Source organism: Tachysurus fulvidraco, chromosome 2, assembly GCF_022655615.1.
Source record: "Tachysurus fulvidraco isolate hzauxx_2018 chromosome 2, HZAU_PFXX_2.0, whole genome shotgun sequence".
In the NCBI taxonomy this organism is placed as follows: domain Eukaryota; kingdom Metazoa; phylum Chordata; class Actinopteri; order Siluriformes; family Bagridae; genus Tachysurus; species Tachysurus fulvidraco.
This window is the reverse complement of record NC_062519.1, coordinates 38,121,670-38,135,074: the sequence shown is the minus strand read 5'-3', so window position 1 is coordinate 38,135,074 and position 13,405 is coordinate 38,121,670. Positions and strand designations below refer to the sequence as shown.

General features: G+C 40.2%; 1 protein-coding gene across 8 annotated transcripts in view; it reads left to right on the top strand.

The window, feature by feature from the left end:
• pacsin3 (protein kinase C and casein kinase substrate in neurons 3) overlaps nucleotides 1–13,405 on the top strand; it is a 28,075-nt gene that overhangs the window by 7,387 nt on the left and 7,283 nt on the right. For 2 of the 8 annotated variants that reach the window (XM_027153013.2, XM_027153015.2), the window contains 5 exons: nucleotides 2,198–2,264; nucleotides 10,381–10,481; nucleotides 11,065–11,221; nucleotides 11,877–12,112; nucleotides 12,206–12,361. In XM_027153013.2, coding sequence (XP_027008814.2) covers nucleotides 10,428–10,481; nucleotides 11,065–11,221; nucleotides 11,877–12,112; nucleotides 12,206–12,361 — 603 coding nt within the window. In that variant the 5' untranslated portion in view covers nucleotides 2,198–2,264; nucleotides 10,381–10,427. Of the gene's footprint in view, nucleotides 1–764; nucleotides 784–2,197; nucleotides 2,265–9,007; nucleotides 9,954–10,380; nucleotides 10,482–11,064; nucleotides 11,222–11,876; nucleotides 12,113–12,205; nucleotides 12,362–13,405 lie in introns of those variants that run through there. The other 6 variants (XM_027153014.2, XM_027153017.2, XM_027153016.2 and 3 more) reach the window with 5 other exon arrangements.

Below are 13,405 nucleotides of genomic sequence, written 5' to 3'. Positions count from 1 at the left end.
ACACACTACACTATTTACTCGCATTGTTTATACTACACAAAGAAGTAGAAGTATGTCATATGGGACACACCTAAAGAAAAACAGAATCGTTTACATCCTGAAGCTTCTTGTAAGGAGATTTTTCTACCATTTATGGAAGGAGTCTCCATCATCTAATTCATCTAAACACGTCGAGACGTGCTGTCGTCCACCCACATAACTGAGGATTTGCCCCATGTATTTTTCATTTTTTTTGTATCGTCAAACATAGATTTTGTGACGTGTTTTATTACATCATTCAGACCGACTTTCTAAACTCTCGACCACTGTACAGCTCATGCAAGCGAAGAATCGTACACGCTCTACTCGAAGCCACTGCTCTGACACACTATGTGCTGTGAGACTACTGAGAGAAGCGTGTTTGAACCTGATAGACCAGGAATGTGGGAAATGTTGTGAATGGTGTCACATGACCTCGGTTAAACGGGAGTTTTCATCAGAATCCTAAGTGCTTTATGTTGCTTTTAAAGTTCAATACGTTGTTCTTTCGGGCTGTTGTTATACATGTATGTGTATATATGTTTATATTCTATCATAATATTATCAGCGTAAGTATGTTAGAACTATTATACATAGTTGCCTAAAAAAGGTGTTATATTTTGAACACTTTTTTTTTTTTTTAATTGTTGTCATTCTTTCTTATTCACTTCCTGGTATAACATTTAAATTCAGCAGTGTTTTGTGATGTCAGTGTCACACTCTTTTAAGGAACTTCACACGAGAGCCCAGTATTTCTTACCATTTGTAAGTGTACAAACTTTATTTTATTTTATTCTATTTTAACTATTTATATTATATAATTGTCACGGTGTGTATTTAAAAAAAAAATTAAAAATTACATTTATTTCGAACGGATTTCTCTCAAGTCTATGTTTTACTTGTATGCGTGTTATGTTCTTCTGAGGAAGAATTTATTTATAATTTTTAAGATTCTTATTTCATTGCTGCATTACATGTGTTTAACTACAAGCTGTCTCAAAACTCAACATACATTCAAACGTTTTAGTGAAATGTCTTCCAAATTTGTTCATACTCCCTTTAGATCATATATATATATGTGTGTGTGTGTGTGTGTGTGTGTGTGTGTGTGTGTTGAAACCATTCTCACAGCTGGATCTTAAAGCTGTTGAAAGGTTGTAATGGACATGCAGACACACGCATTACACCAGATGTGTTAATACGTGTTCATCAGAGAGAGAACACTGTGTGTGTGTGTGTGTGTGTGTGTGTGTGTGTGTGTGTGTGTGTGTGTGTGTGTGTGTGTGTGTGTGTGTGTGTGATGTAGATGTTGTTTTGGAATAAAGTTACATTTAGCTAAGAGATCTTACAGGACAATATAATGATTAGAATATAGATGTTATGATCAGTTTTGTCGCAGTTCACTTTTCAGAGATAGTTGGGCGTATTGTGTATCTTTTCACACTATTTGCATTTGTTTTATTTTGAAGAATTGTTTTGAATAAATTAACAGCTGAATATTTAAATATAGTTTTATTTAAATTTGCTGTATTTTGCCTGAGACTTGCCTAAGAATTGCTGCATTACCTTATAGTGAGTTAGCTGCACTGATGATACTTTAAACCAAGAATAAATTATATTAAATTTATATTATATTTATAAATTTATATTATATTTATAAATTTATATTGTAAATTATAAATTCTATTGTGTGTGTTTTAATTATTGTGTTTTTTTTTATTGGTTTCTTTTTCTAACCAATATTCAACAGTTTAGTCTCAGTTTAACGAGAGCTAATTTAGTCTTTAAGAAACTACTTTTCAGAGTTAACGGTTTTCTACAAATGCTTCAAACATGCTAGAAGGGTATCAGCATTTATTTCACACTTTAATGCTTTTGATATGGTATTAAAGCATTTGAGTGCAATGTTGAATGAATGAATGAATGGGTTTAAATCAACGAGCTGACTGCTTAGCCGAGTAGCACCAGCGTGTCATGGTGCGTAGTTTTCCACTGCGCTATGATGGCTTTTCTAACCTTTCTACGTGCGGCATTTGACTATCCGGCTTGGAATGTGCCACCTTTTGGGTGTCAGGACTTATATGAACTTGCTCTCTTGTTTAATGCAGCATGACGAGCTCCTGCCTTTTTCTTCCTGTTGGTTCATTCTAACAGCTCCTTCGTCTTTCGTCTCTTGCAGGGCCACTGTACAGGCAGCGTACCTGGACAGCGGCATTACTAACCGCTAACATTTCATCATATATCGGGTAAGTTTTCAGCGCTTGCTGGGCCGATCGTGATGTGAAACGAATTTGCCGCTCTAATATCCTCTGTATAGCTTGACGTGTCATACACGCTGGACGCTATTGTCACACTCCTGTTGATTTTGGATTGTGTGCTGTGCAGAAGACAAGGCTTTTGGTTCATATTCAGCAGCTTTGTGTTAATATTCAGCAATCGGTCGTAAATACAGACGCATCAATACAAGTACTTGAACCAGACGATACAGTGCTCTTGTAATAATTGTTCGGATATCGACAACGATAGCAATCGAAGCGAAGCAGACTGCACAATGTGCTCACAAGAAGTAAATACTGCAGCTTCTTACAACTCAAGTAAGCTTTTAGGGATGTGGTAGCCTAGTGGTTAAGGTGTTGGGCTACCAATCGGAAGGTTGTGAGTTCGATTCCTACGTCCACCAAGCTGCCACTGCTGGGCCCCTGAGCAAGGCCATTAACCCTCAATTGCACCCTCAATTGCTCAGTTGTATAAAAATGTGTTAAAATGTTCTGGATTAGGGCATCTGCTAAATGCTGTAAATGTAAAATGTAAGCTGATACAATTTCTCAAACATGATTGCTATCAAAAAATGTCATCTAGGTGAGATTTTCTCAAGAAAGCTAGATAAGTGAAACTAGTAGAACAGCTCTTACCCAAGTACGTATGTTCTCGACACTCACCTGTTATCTGTGTTTCACGTTCGCTTTGTTTTTGGTGGAAACGTTACGATCAATTTTCATTAGTGTAGATTTTCTGAAGGCTCATGTGTGAACTTCAAACGGTATGGGGAAAAATAGTTTGGAAATAGTCAAGAAAAATGCCATTCATGCAATTTCAGCATAACAAAAAAGTGAATGTGGTCAGAAACCCAGAATGCCCTGTTGCGTTCTCTGTCCCAGACACATGGGTTTCGCTTTAGGGCAGTTTTTTGGAGCCCAGTCAGACAACCAGTTACTTCATCTTCTGATGTTTCCTAATCGCAATTACAAGTATTTTTAAAATGCACACTTTATCTATAGTGGAATCCAAAGGTACACAATTTCTGACAAATATGCAAAATGATGTGTGGTAATGAATCCAGGCCGGATTTCTTTTGTGATGGACCAAAACCAAACAAAACGGTGCAAAAAGTGGATGGAAAATTGGCTAGTGAGTTTTTTGGATGCTACATAAACAAATTTTTGGTAGCGAAACAACTATCCTGTTAACGTTTGGGCATCCATGACGTCCCTAATTAATTAATATTCATAATAATACTTTCGATATTTGTGTTGATGACCAATAGAATGCTATTGATGCATCTCTAGACCTAATCCAGATTTGTATGCCATATAAAACACTTTGCTAGCTATTGAAAGGAGACGTTGTTTTTTTTAAATCAGTAGGTTCATATGCCCTTGCTTATTCCCACTCATCGACAAGTTCCCATGTTCCATTAACGGAGGCAGGCTTTTGAAACAATAACCGCTGCGGCACTCAGTCACCTTGTATACATTAATCAGATTAATGACTCTAAGTTTCCAGCAGGGCTTATGTGAATATTTCACCCCTCCCTCCCCGTGGCCTCGTTATGCCGAAATGGAAGCCATTGTTCTCATTGTTTGGCTGCTGCATGGACACGTCCTAAACAAGAGCACCTCAGTGTGCGAGTGTTACGGATATACCGGTCCGTCCTCATACTGGGATTAAAGTTTACTTCAGGTTTGCTGAAGTTAATAAAGGGTTTAATCAGGGCATTTTTCCATACGAGTGTCTGTAGGAGTGAGATTTGAAACAGAGGGAGGGAGAGAAAGAAGGAGAGGGGGGGAGGGAGAGGGAGAGAGAGGGAGTAAGTAAGTTTGAGAGAGCAAGAGAGAAAGTTTGGGGGAGAGAGGGAGAGAGAGGGAGTAAGTTTGAGAGCGAGAGCGAGAGAATGAGTTTGGGAGAGAGAGAGAGAGAGAGAGCGCACACTATGCAAACAAGTACCATATGCCAAAAGTCATGTACTCAAAGCCACATCTGACAAGTAGGCTAATGGGTTCCGAATGTGCTGCCATCAGCTATCCGGTTTCATCCAGGCTCCCACTACACACCTTTCTGGTGCTTTTAAAATGAGCTTTGTGTGGAAAGTAAAAAAAACAAAAACAAGAAGTAGTAGTTCTATAGCTATATAACACCCATCCGTACACAGACGGTTCTTTGATTTTATTATTAATTTTTAACTGATGTACTATTCAACGCAAACAAACGCTCCTCGAATTAAACCTGACAGTTTTGTGTACTGATTTAGAATGAAAGTCCGAACAGAGTCAATGACCGATGCAGTGTAAACATCCTGGAACAGCAGGGACATGGCCCCCGGTTTGCTTCTGGGAGCCACTTTTAACAGCACGTATCACAGCTTATGGAAGTTATGGGACCGTTTAAGGAATGCGTTGAAATGAAATGTGAAACGAAACCAGACAATTTCAAATAAAACTCTCTGAATGACTTGTATATTAATCTGTAGAATTGACATGTAGCTTCGTAACGGATTCAAAGCGGAGCTGCGACCAATTACGTAGTTTGTGTAAGAACTTTACATTGTGTAAGGACCACTTCAAAAAAGAAGACGACAATTCAGTGATATTTCCGATATGAATAGACACCCTGGAAGCCCCGCCTCTTTTTCTACCTCACATTAGTAAACACTTGTCTTCTCTCGGTTTTCTGCACGGACACAACGTCCTCCTTTCTGTCAACGTAAATGTTTTGGCTATCGATGTGAAATATAATCCATCCATGTACTTTCAACTTGGCTAATGTTAGACAAATATATCGTTAGCATCATCAGTTATCTGTATTTATTATTGACTGCAAATTAATTAAAAACATCTGGGGGGGGAAAGTAGATCTTTTTTTCCCCCTCACTGTTTTCAGTCATTTGAACTGTATTTAACAAGTATAAATTTTCCCTTTTCCCAAAACTTTCCCTTTTCATGTCTCATTGGCAGCCAATATATATTTCTAGAATTCAGATCTGAGTTGACTTTTTTCCCTTTTGGACTACTTTTGATTTTTTTTAGTAAAATATACCCAAGGTGCAGTTTGACAAGCTGATAGTTGCATAGCACAGTCTAGCCCTCCATTGTTGGGGCAAGTCATGGCCTAATGGCTAGAGAGTCTGACTCGTAATCCTAAGGTTGTGGGTTCGAGTCTCAGGCCGGCCACAACTGAGGTGCCCTTGAGCAAGGTACCGAACCCCCCAACTGCTCCCCGGGCGTGCAGCATAAATGGCTGCCCACTGCTCCGGGTGTGTGTTCACTGCTGTGTGTGTGTGCGCACTTTGGATGGTTCAAATGCAGAGAACGAATTCTGAGTATGGGTCAGTATTCTGAAATTCCTCTTCCACCGTTCACACTGACTCCGTTATACAGACGTAAAGGCAACTCGACACATCCTGTCTCTATTTTTTTTTCATGCTTAAACTGCAGCACAAATTCTAATTTTAAACCTTTCTATACGCTAATTTCAAACCTTTCTATACACTGTACAATTCCTATTCTACAGCAATGTGGACGTGTGTTGCCTGTGGTCCCCTTGTGAATTGTTTGCTTACGGATAACCAGAAAACCCATCCGCTGTTTGTTTACTGTTCTGCTATCTGTCACATTTTCATTAAGTTGTGTTACTGTATGTAATTACAGCTGACCCGCATCTGCCGCATCTGTTGCGTTGACACTGTTTTGTTGACAAAAGAAATGAAGCGTATTCCGTTTAGCTAATATGGCACGTCCGGGGTTAGTGCCAGTGCGAGAGTATTTCCTGTCGCGTGACCTGTCAGAGCAGTACAGGCCACCATTAGCAAGATGTTTGTGTATGTATTCCAGATATCATTCCAGTGACCGAGACTGGCATGCGCAACAGACGTATAGCTATGAACTACTTCCTCTACTTTCGGCTTCTCACCTTAGAGGTCACCACTGCGAATCATCTGTTTCCACCTAACTCTATCTTCGGCCTCCTCTACTCTCGCACCAATTAACTTCATGTCCTCTTTCAGCACATCGATATATCTCCTCTTGACCTCATACCTGGTAGCTCCATTTCCAACATCCTTCTACCAATAAATCCATCTCCCTCCTCTGTACATGTCCAAACCATCTCAATCTGACCTTGTCCCCAAAACAGCCAACCTGAGTTGTCCCTATGATGTGTTCGTTCCTAATCCTGTCCATCCTCGTCACTCCTAAAATCATATAGCTATGAACCTTAAAATAAATAAATAAATAAATAGAGATGTACAACATTAACTGCTATGTTGTGTACTTTAAAAACCTAGCAAAGGGTTCTACGAGCATCGATGAGGTCTAGTCTTCTAGTTTGGAATTTATAGTATACAAACATCTATAAAGTTCTACTTTTAATGGTTGTTCTATTGCCGCATATTAACGTGTTGGGATTTAACATATTCAAATATAACCTGTTTTAGTTCCCCAGTGGTCTCACTTCCGTGGCCAAGGAAACCAACCCAGCCACTGTGAGGTTAACGTCCAAACCAGTGTCAGCCCCAAACCCAGATAAAAAATGGGAGGGTTGTGTCAGGAAGGACATTCGGCATAAATCCTCTACCAAATTGAAATGAACCTGACCAGGGTGCAGCAGAAGGACAACAAATTTAGCATATTAGATTTGATCATTCTAGACAATATACACTGTACAAACTGTATATTTATGGAAATGTTTAGGGCTCAGCATTTGTCTTTGTTTCTTTAGTCATATAATATTGCTCCACTTTTAGTAAGGCCTTAAAATAGAATTATAGAAATTTAGTTTTAAGGGACAGATTTCTAATGTGGATGGATTATTTCCCATCTGACATTTGCATGAATTTGTCCAGTTCTGTTAATCAAATGTAGTGTAGCAGTCAAACGGTATGTTAACTGACTGATGGATTAAGTTGATATATTGGATTTTCACAATGAAGGCACGTCGATTGTTGGGCCATTCTTATGGATACATATTACTGTGCATTTAAATACACCGGATAGTGTGATTTTATAAATCATTTTCTTTTTCTTACCATACAGTCTATAGTCAAAGGCAATTTTGTAACCAGGAACCCAGGAGCTTCTGAACAACATCAGCATATTTTCTGACTTCATTATAGTTTTAACATAAATTCCTTCCTGCTCAAGTTATCAATGAAAAAGACCTAGGCACAAAACTGCCCATGGCAACAGCAGTCCAAAGCCAGGTCCAGGTCACAAACTGGAAACATCCACCGCAATCGCATGTATTTCCAGGCTGTCCATGTGGTCCATCCTCAGCAGCAGTCTGCACCACCAAGTGATAAGACTCCGATAGGGAATCAGGACGGATCAGGCAGGTCGAAGAACTTTAAACAAGCATTCTGACAACGCTTTCTACTTTCCCTGTCTGTTTTCTGTAAACTGATTTTGTACAGCGAAACCCTTCATAGCTTGCAAGTAAGAATTTGATTTTCTTAACGAATGTTCAGTCAATTCAGTCGAGTCTAAAACGTGCATAACAGTTTTGTGTCAAGCGTGTATGCCTTTGTTTGGCCTGAAAGCTGCCTGAAAACTTTCGCACGGTCAGTAATTACTGATCTTTCCATGGACATTTATCGTGATAGATCAATTGGAAGACTAAAGGCAAGTGATGTGTGAAATACAATAGGCCTCCACGTTCACTTCTTAGATTTAATTTTACACAATTTGAATTTCCACATTCATGCCCATCATGTCTCCTCAAGACTGCACGATTCTGATAAAATGAGAATTGTGGATAATTGAATAAATGATTCTCACGCACAGTTGCTTGACCAATTTTTTGAGGAACGATATGGATTTATTATGATGTGCCCCCGAAGACGTACAGCTATGACCTCGCTTGCTGTATTTGTTAATTTCATACATTTAGTCAAAGATTATTCAGTGATTGCCTGAAATTAACATTCACTATATAATTTACTACATGATTTTAAACCCATTTCACATCTTACAGTAAGTCTCTTGTCACTTTCTAGAACTCCTGCTTTTAGAAGGATCCCATCAGCTGCCGTTACCTAGGATTACTATGAGAACAGATTTACGTCTCTGTGTCTCTTGGGTTTTTCTGCAGCTTGCTTCTCAAATAATTCATACAAAGCTTCCTACTTACATGGGCTATTTTCCCTCTACTTCTTTATAACTATCCTTAGCATTCTGACTTTTTTGTGTTCCAGAATGCACCGAGTTCCATTGAAGTCACTGATGTTCATCACATGCAGCTGTACGCAGCTGTTTAAATCAATCGCTACTATCCAGAAGAGATTAAACTTGTCATGGTGTGTGTATTGTATTCTCTCGCCAGTTCTGCTGGATCTCAGGGGCTTCAGTTATTTCCGGAGTCCAGCATGACACAGCTGCTGCCCTCAGTATTCGCAGCCTGTTGTCAGAGATTCTCTGTGTGTTTGAGTGGGTGGGATCTTCCAAATCCCTGAAAATGGAGGCACTCTTTCGTAACCTGAGTCTCATAGCTGATCAGCGATTCATTTCCTAGCACGGTCGACTATGTTTTATTTAAGGTTTCAATTATCATGCATGGCTCAAATGAGGCTCTCATGTATGTTCCTTTTTCAGCAGGTCCATATTAAATGCCTTCATTAGGAGAGGCCTTTCCATTTCTCCCTCCCACCAAACACAAACCCCTCCCCGCCCACCCTTCGCCCTGCAGTCGTGCGAGCAGAAAGTTTAAGGGAAGTAATCTGAACTATTTTTTTGCTTAAGAAAAGTGTCACACATTATCAGTAAAATTATCCTCCTACGAGGACACGGTCTGAGATCGTTTTCAGAGGTGCGAGAAAACAAACAGATATGGTGCTATTACGCTGCAGATCGCAATGTCCATCGCAGGAGGTCATGTCTGAACCTTTCAGAAGCATTCATTCGTTATATACTAGTTACTTACTAAGGCAACTCTTTTAGATTTAGTTTGGTTCAGAATAAGAAATAAAAAAAAAACAACAACCTTTGATAGTGTATTAAGCAAGCTTGGCAGAGAGCTGTTTCTTGCAGTTCCACAGCAAACTCTTTTAAGGATTCTTGGTTAGGACACAGAACCCCTCAAGGGTGTAAAATTTCCATTAGTGCTGTTTGCGTCTGGCATGGATTGGAAGCAGATGCTCTTAATGGATCTTTGTATTTCTTCTAACTTGCTGTGTCTGTCTGAGGAAAGCAAGCCAGAATGACCTTGGCTTTAAGAATAGGAACTGCAAGAGATCTCAGACCCGGCCTTGAGCTACTGTAAATACAAGGATTAACAGGAAAAGGGTCATCAGGTTTACCATTTCCATTCTGTTTTCGGAGTCAAAACCGCAGTTTGCTCGAAAAACAAGGAGCTATTTTATTGACAAATGGAGACTAAGGTGCTCTTGCCAACAGTTGTCTTGTTTTAATAAACACTGGATATTTCAGGAGCATGAGCGATGTCACTGACGGGAGTTTCCTTTGGCATCGTGAGTGATGGAAGTGTGTCAGATGGCTATATGAACGATATTAGTCCGTGTGACTGCAGTGTTGAGTAGTGGAGCTTGTGGGGTGCAGTGGGGGCAAGCTGGTAGACAGGGTACCGTTATCTTTAGCCACACTAACGTGCCCAAGCTGTGGTAGAGCCTCTCTAACTCGCATTAGGACAAGACAAAGTTCTGCTTATTGGTGAGTCGATTGAGTGTATTGTCAACTCTCTGCTCTTCTTTAGCGTTAATCTTGTTATGTTATCAGATGGTTGAAGTGTTTGACATTTGAAGTATTGAGTGGGATTGAGGAAAAGTTGGTAAAGTTCAGACATCCCTTTTTGTAACCGTCACTTTTTTCCCCATTGGAATAGAGTAGTGTGTCTGGCATTTTAAACTGGCACTTTACATATTAGATTGGAAAACACTGTAGAGACCGTTGAGCCTTAAGTCTGTGCTGTTGCATGTGGTGTAGGGCAGTGTGCCAAAGCACTGGCTGGTCGAACAAGTTTTTGTCGTAAATTAAGCGTTATTTTAATCTTTGTAACTTTAGCTGGCTTCCTCGTGTTTAGCGTGTTACGTGTTACATTATGACTGCTGTGTTCAAATGTTTCATGCTTTGTCCCCAGTTTGACAGAAAGCCGCAATCATTCCGTGCTGCAAGGGTGACCCCAAAATGTCTTCCAACGGGGACCTACAAGACCTTGGGAGCTATGACAGCTTTTGGGAGGTGAGAAGCCCTTTTCCAGAACAAACACCCACACCCCCACATTTATATCTGCACATATATAAACCAGAGAAAGTGGATTCTGGTGTAGCACTCTGCACTTAAGGTTTCCAGGCTATTTTGACAGTTTGACAGATAGGACTGCGAGAGTGAGAGAGAGAGAGACCTCCCTAAGAGGTGATCTGCTTCATTGCCCCTCCTCCACCTCCTGTGTAAAACTCTGTCAAGTCTACACTCGCCTGTAAGAGCGTTAGCAACTGCCACTGAGGCTCAGCTCTGTAAAGCCACTGCATAGCAGAGGTGGCTGCTACCCAAGTGCTTGTGGGGATGGGAATAAAAAAAAATAAATTCTGTATCTTGTATCGAAATAAAGGCTCCAGGACATTTTATATGAGAAATAAGGAGCTTGCTTTTCTCAGTACAATTATCTGCACAGGTTGTTGGTTTGGCTGGGTGCAAAACGATCCACTTCCACTTAAGTTGGTTAATAATGGTGACAAACATAGAAGGTTAGCCTTGTTAATAGGAATTGTTATAAATGCCAACCAACTCTTCTATTATCTACCGTGTTGTGTCTGGTTCTCAGCCGGGGAACTACAAGAGGACGGTGAAGCGAATTGACGACGGAAACAAACTCTGCAACGAGCTGATCGGCTGCTTCCAGGAGCGTGCCAAAATCGAGAAGGCCTATTCCCAGCAGCTGAATGACTGGGCAAAGAAGTGGAGGGGTGTTGTGGAGAAAGGTGATCAGGACTTGGATTTAGTTTGAGGCCACAGGGGCTCTCCCTGCTGTCTGAAAATAACCTGTTACCTCAAACATATTTCTGTTGCTTGACACAACCGCTCTGTTTCACTTGATGATTACCAGATTTATTTACCAGACATGCGGATACATTATGCTTGCTTGCTCAACATGGCTTTCTTTAGCAACGTAAGGAAGTTCGTAAATATGTTAATGATAATAATATGATGCTGTTTAGCTTGTGCAGTGTGTACAACTTGTGAGGAAAACGAGTGTGAGACAGGATTACCTGCCTGTACAGGCCTCACAACACTAATTTTATTAATGTGGCCTTTTTGCCCCATATCTTGAATTCCCATCTAGGACCAGAACCGTATTGTTCCACTTCTGTAGTGTAAATTTGTTTTTTGTTTTTCTTAATAGAAAACATTATAATAAAAGAGAACTTGGCATGCCGTAAGATAATTATGTTCTGTCAGCACTTTAGTATAGACCACAAATCATATCATTGTGGAATTACAGTAGCATCTCCTTTAGGTCTACCCAATGGACTAAATGTACAGACACCTTTTATTAAGAGTCAAACAACCTTTCGAGAAAGCAATCAAAGTTTTTAGATATTTCTTTATATTTAGAACAAGTGTTTCCTCTTCTAGGTTCACAGTATGGCACCATGGAGAAGGCTTGGCATGCGTTTATGAATGCAGCAGACAAGCTGAGTGAGATCCACATGGAGCTGAAGGAAAAGCTGGTTATGGAAGACAGCGAGAAGATCCGTGTTTGGCAAAAGGACGCCTACCACAAGCAGATGATTGGAGGATTCAAGGAGACCAAGGATGCCGACGAGGGATTCCGAAAGGCCCAAAAACCCTGGGTCCGCAAACTTAAGGAAGTGAGTTATAACCTCATGTATTCACAGGTCATGCACAGAAACATACCGAGATCTGAAGGAGCTGATGATTGTGTTTTTCTTATATTTTGATAGGTAGAAGCCTCTAAAAAGTGCTACCACCAGGCCCGTAAGGAGGAACGGACAGCAATGACGCGTGAGACACATGCCAAGGCTGATCCCACCAAGTCCCCGGAGGAGGTGCGCAAGTTTACCGATCGCGTGGAGAAATGCACCCAGGAAGCAGAGAAGGTAACAGAATGAAGCAACATTAGCTCCTAAATTGCTATGTTTATCTGTGGCTCCTTTAAGGATCAGTATGCAGTTTAGACTTGTGTACCCAGTGTGTACCCAGAATTCCCAGTTTTACAGTTATCCTGAATGAATGAATCAACGAGTTTAGACTATTCAGACTTATGGCTCATGCTGCTTCTCGTATGATAATGCTATAATTGGATGAAGAATGCTTGGTGGAGTTAGTCAGAGTATATCTTTCTGGTGTGATGCATGACTGGTGTCTGTGTTCTTGTGAACCACAATGGGCGGAGATCAAAATGCTGCTTTCTGTTTAGCCAAGACAAGACAGGCTTGTTTAGTGATAGCGCAGGGGCTAGGCAAGATCTTGGATCTGCTTTGAGTGCTTAAGGACACATGTCTAGTAACATATCGTGTCTGGGCTTTTTATTTAGTATCAACAGACAAGATGTAAGATGTCTATACAAGCATTTTTAATAGGGCTTCTCACATCCCCTTTACATACGATCGTGCTTCACTTCAATTCCTTGCTCTTACAGTATGTGTTTCATTCAAACAATCGTTATTATAGGTTAAGGCAGAAATGTCCAGTCTCTAGGGAAGTAAACACACATTTTGTAAAATATATTTGAATGATTTATTATAAGGAACATGGTTGGATTTAGAGAAAGCTAAATTCCAGCATATTTTTGGAGGTTGTTAAGTTGTATAAAAGCTGCATTATTTTTTACCCGCATAACATAACATAACATGCAGTACCATTCCTTTTTCACTGCCGTATATTAAAAATAGCTGGTGGATTCTACAGCGAGCTCATTTTTAGAAAGCACTGTAGGAACTGCCCCACAATGCTGCCATCTTTCTGCACACAAACAAATCAAGCCAGTTCAAACCGACACCCTCATATTTCCCGTAAGCAAAGACACACCTGTAAAGAGACATGACGATATGTTGCTCAGTTTATCCCTTCATTAACACAGCTCTTAAGTCTTAGTACTTAGTGACAGTTTGTTCAGGTGTTCAACAGGAAACGCTTGCTCA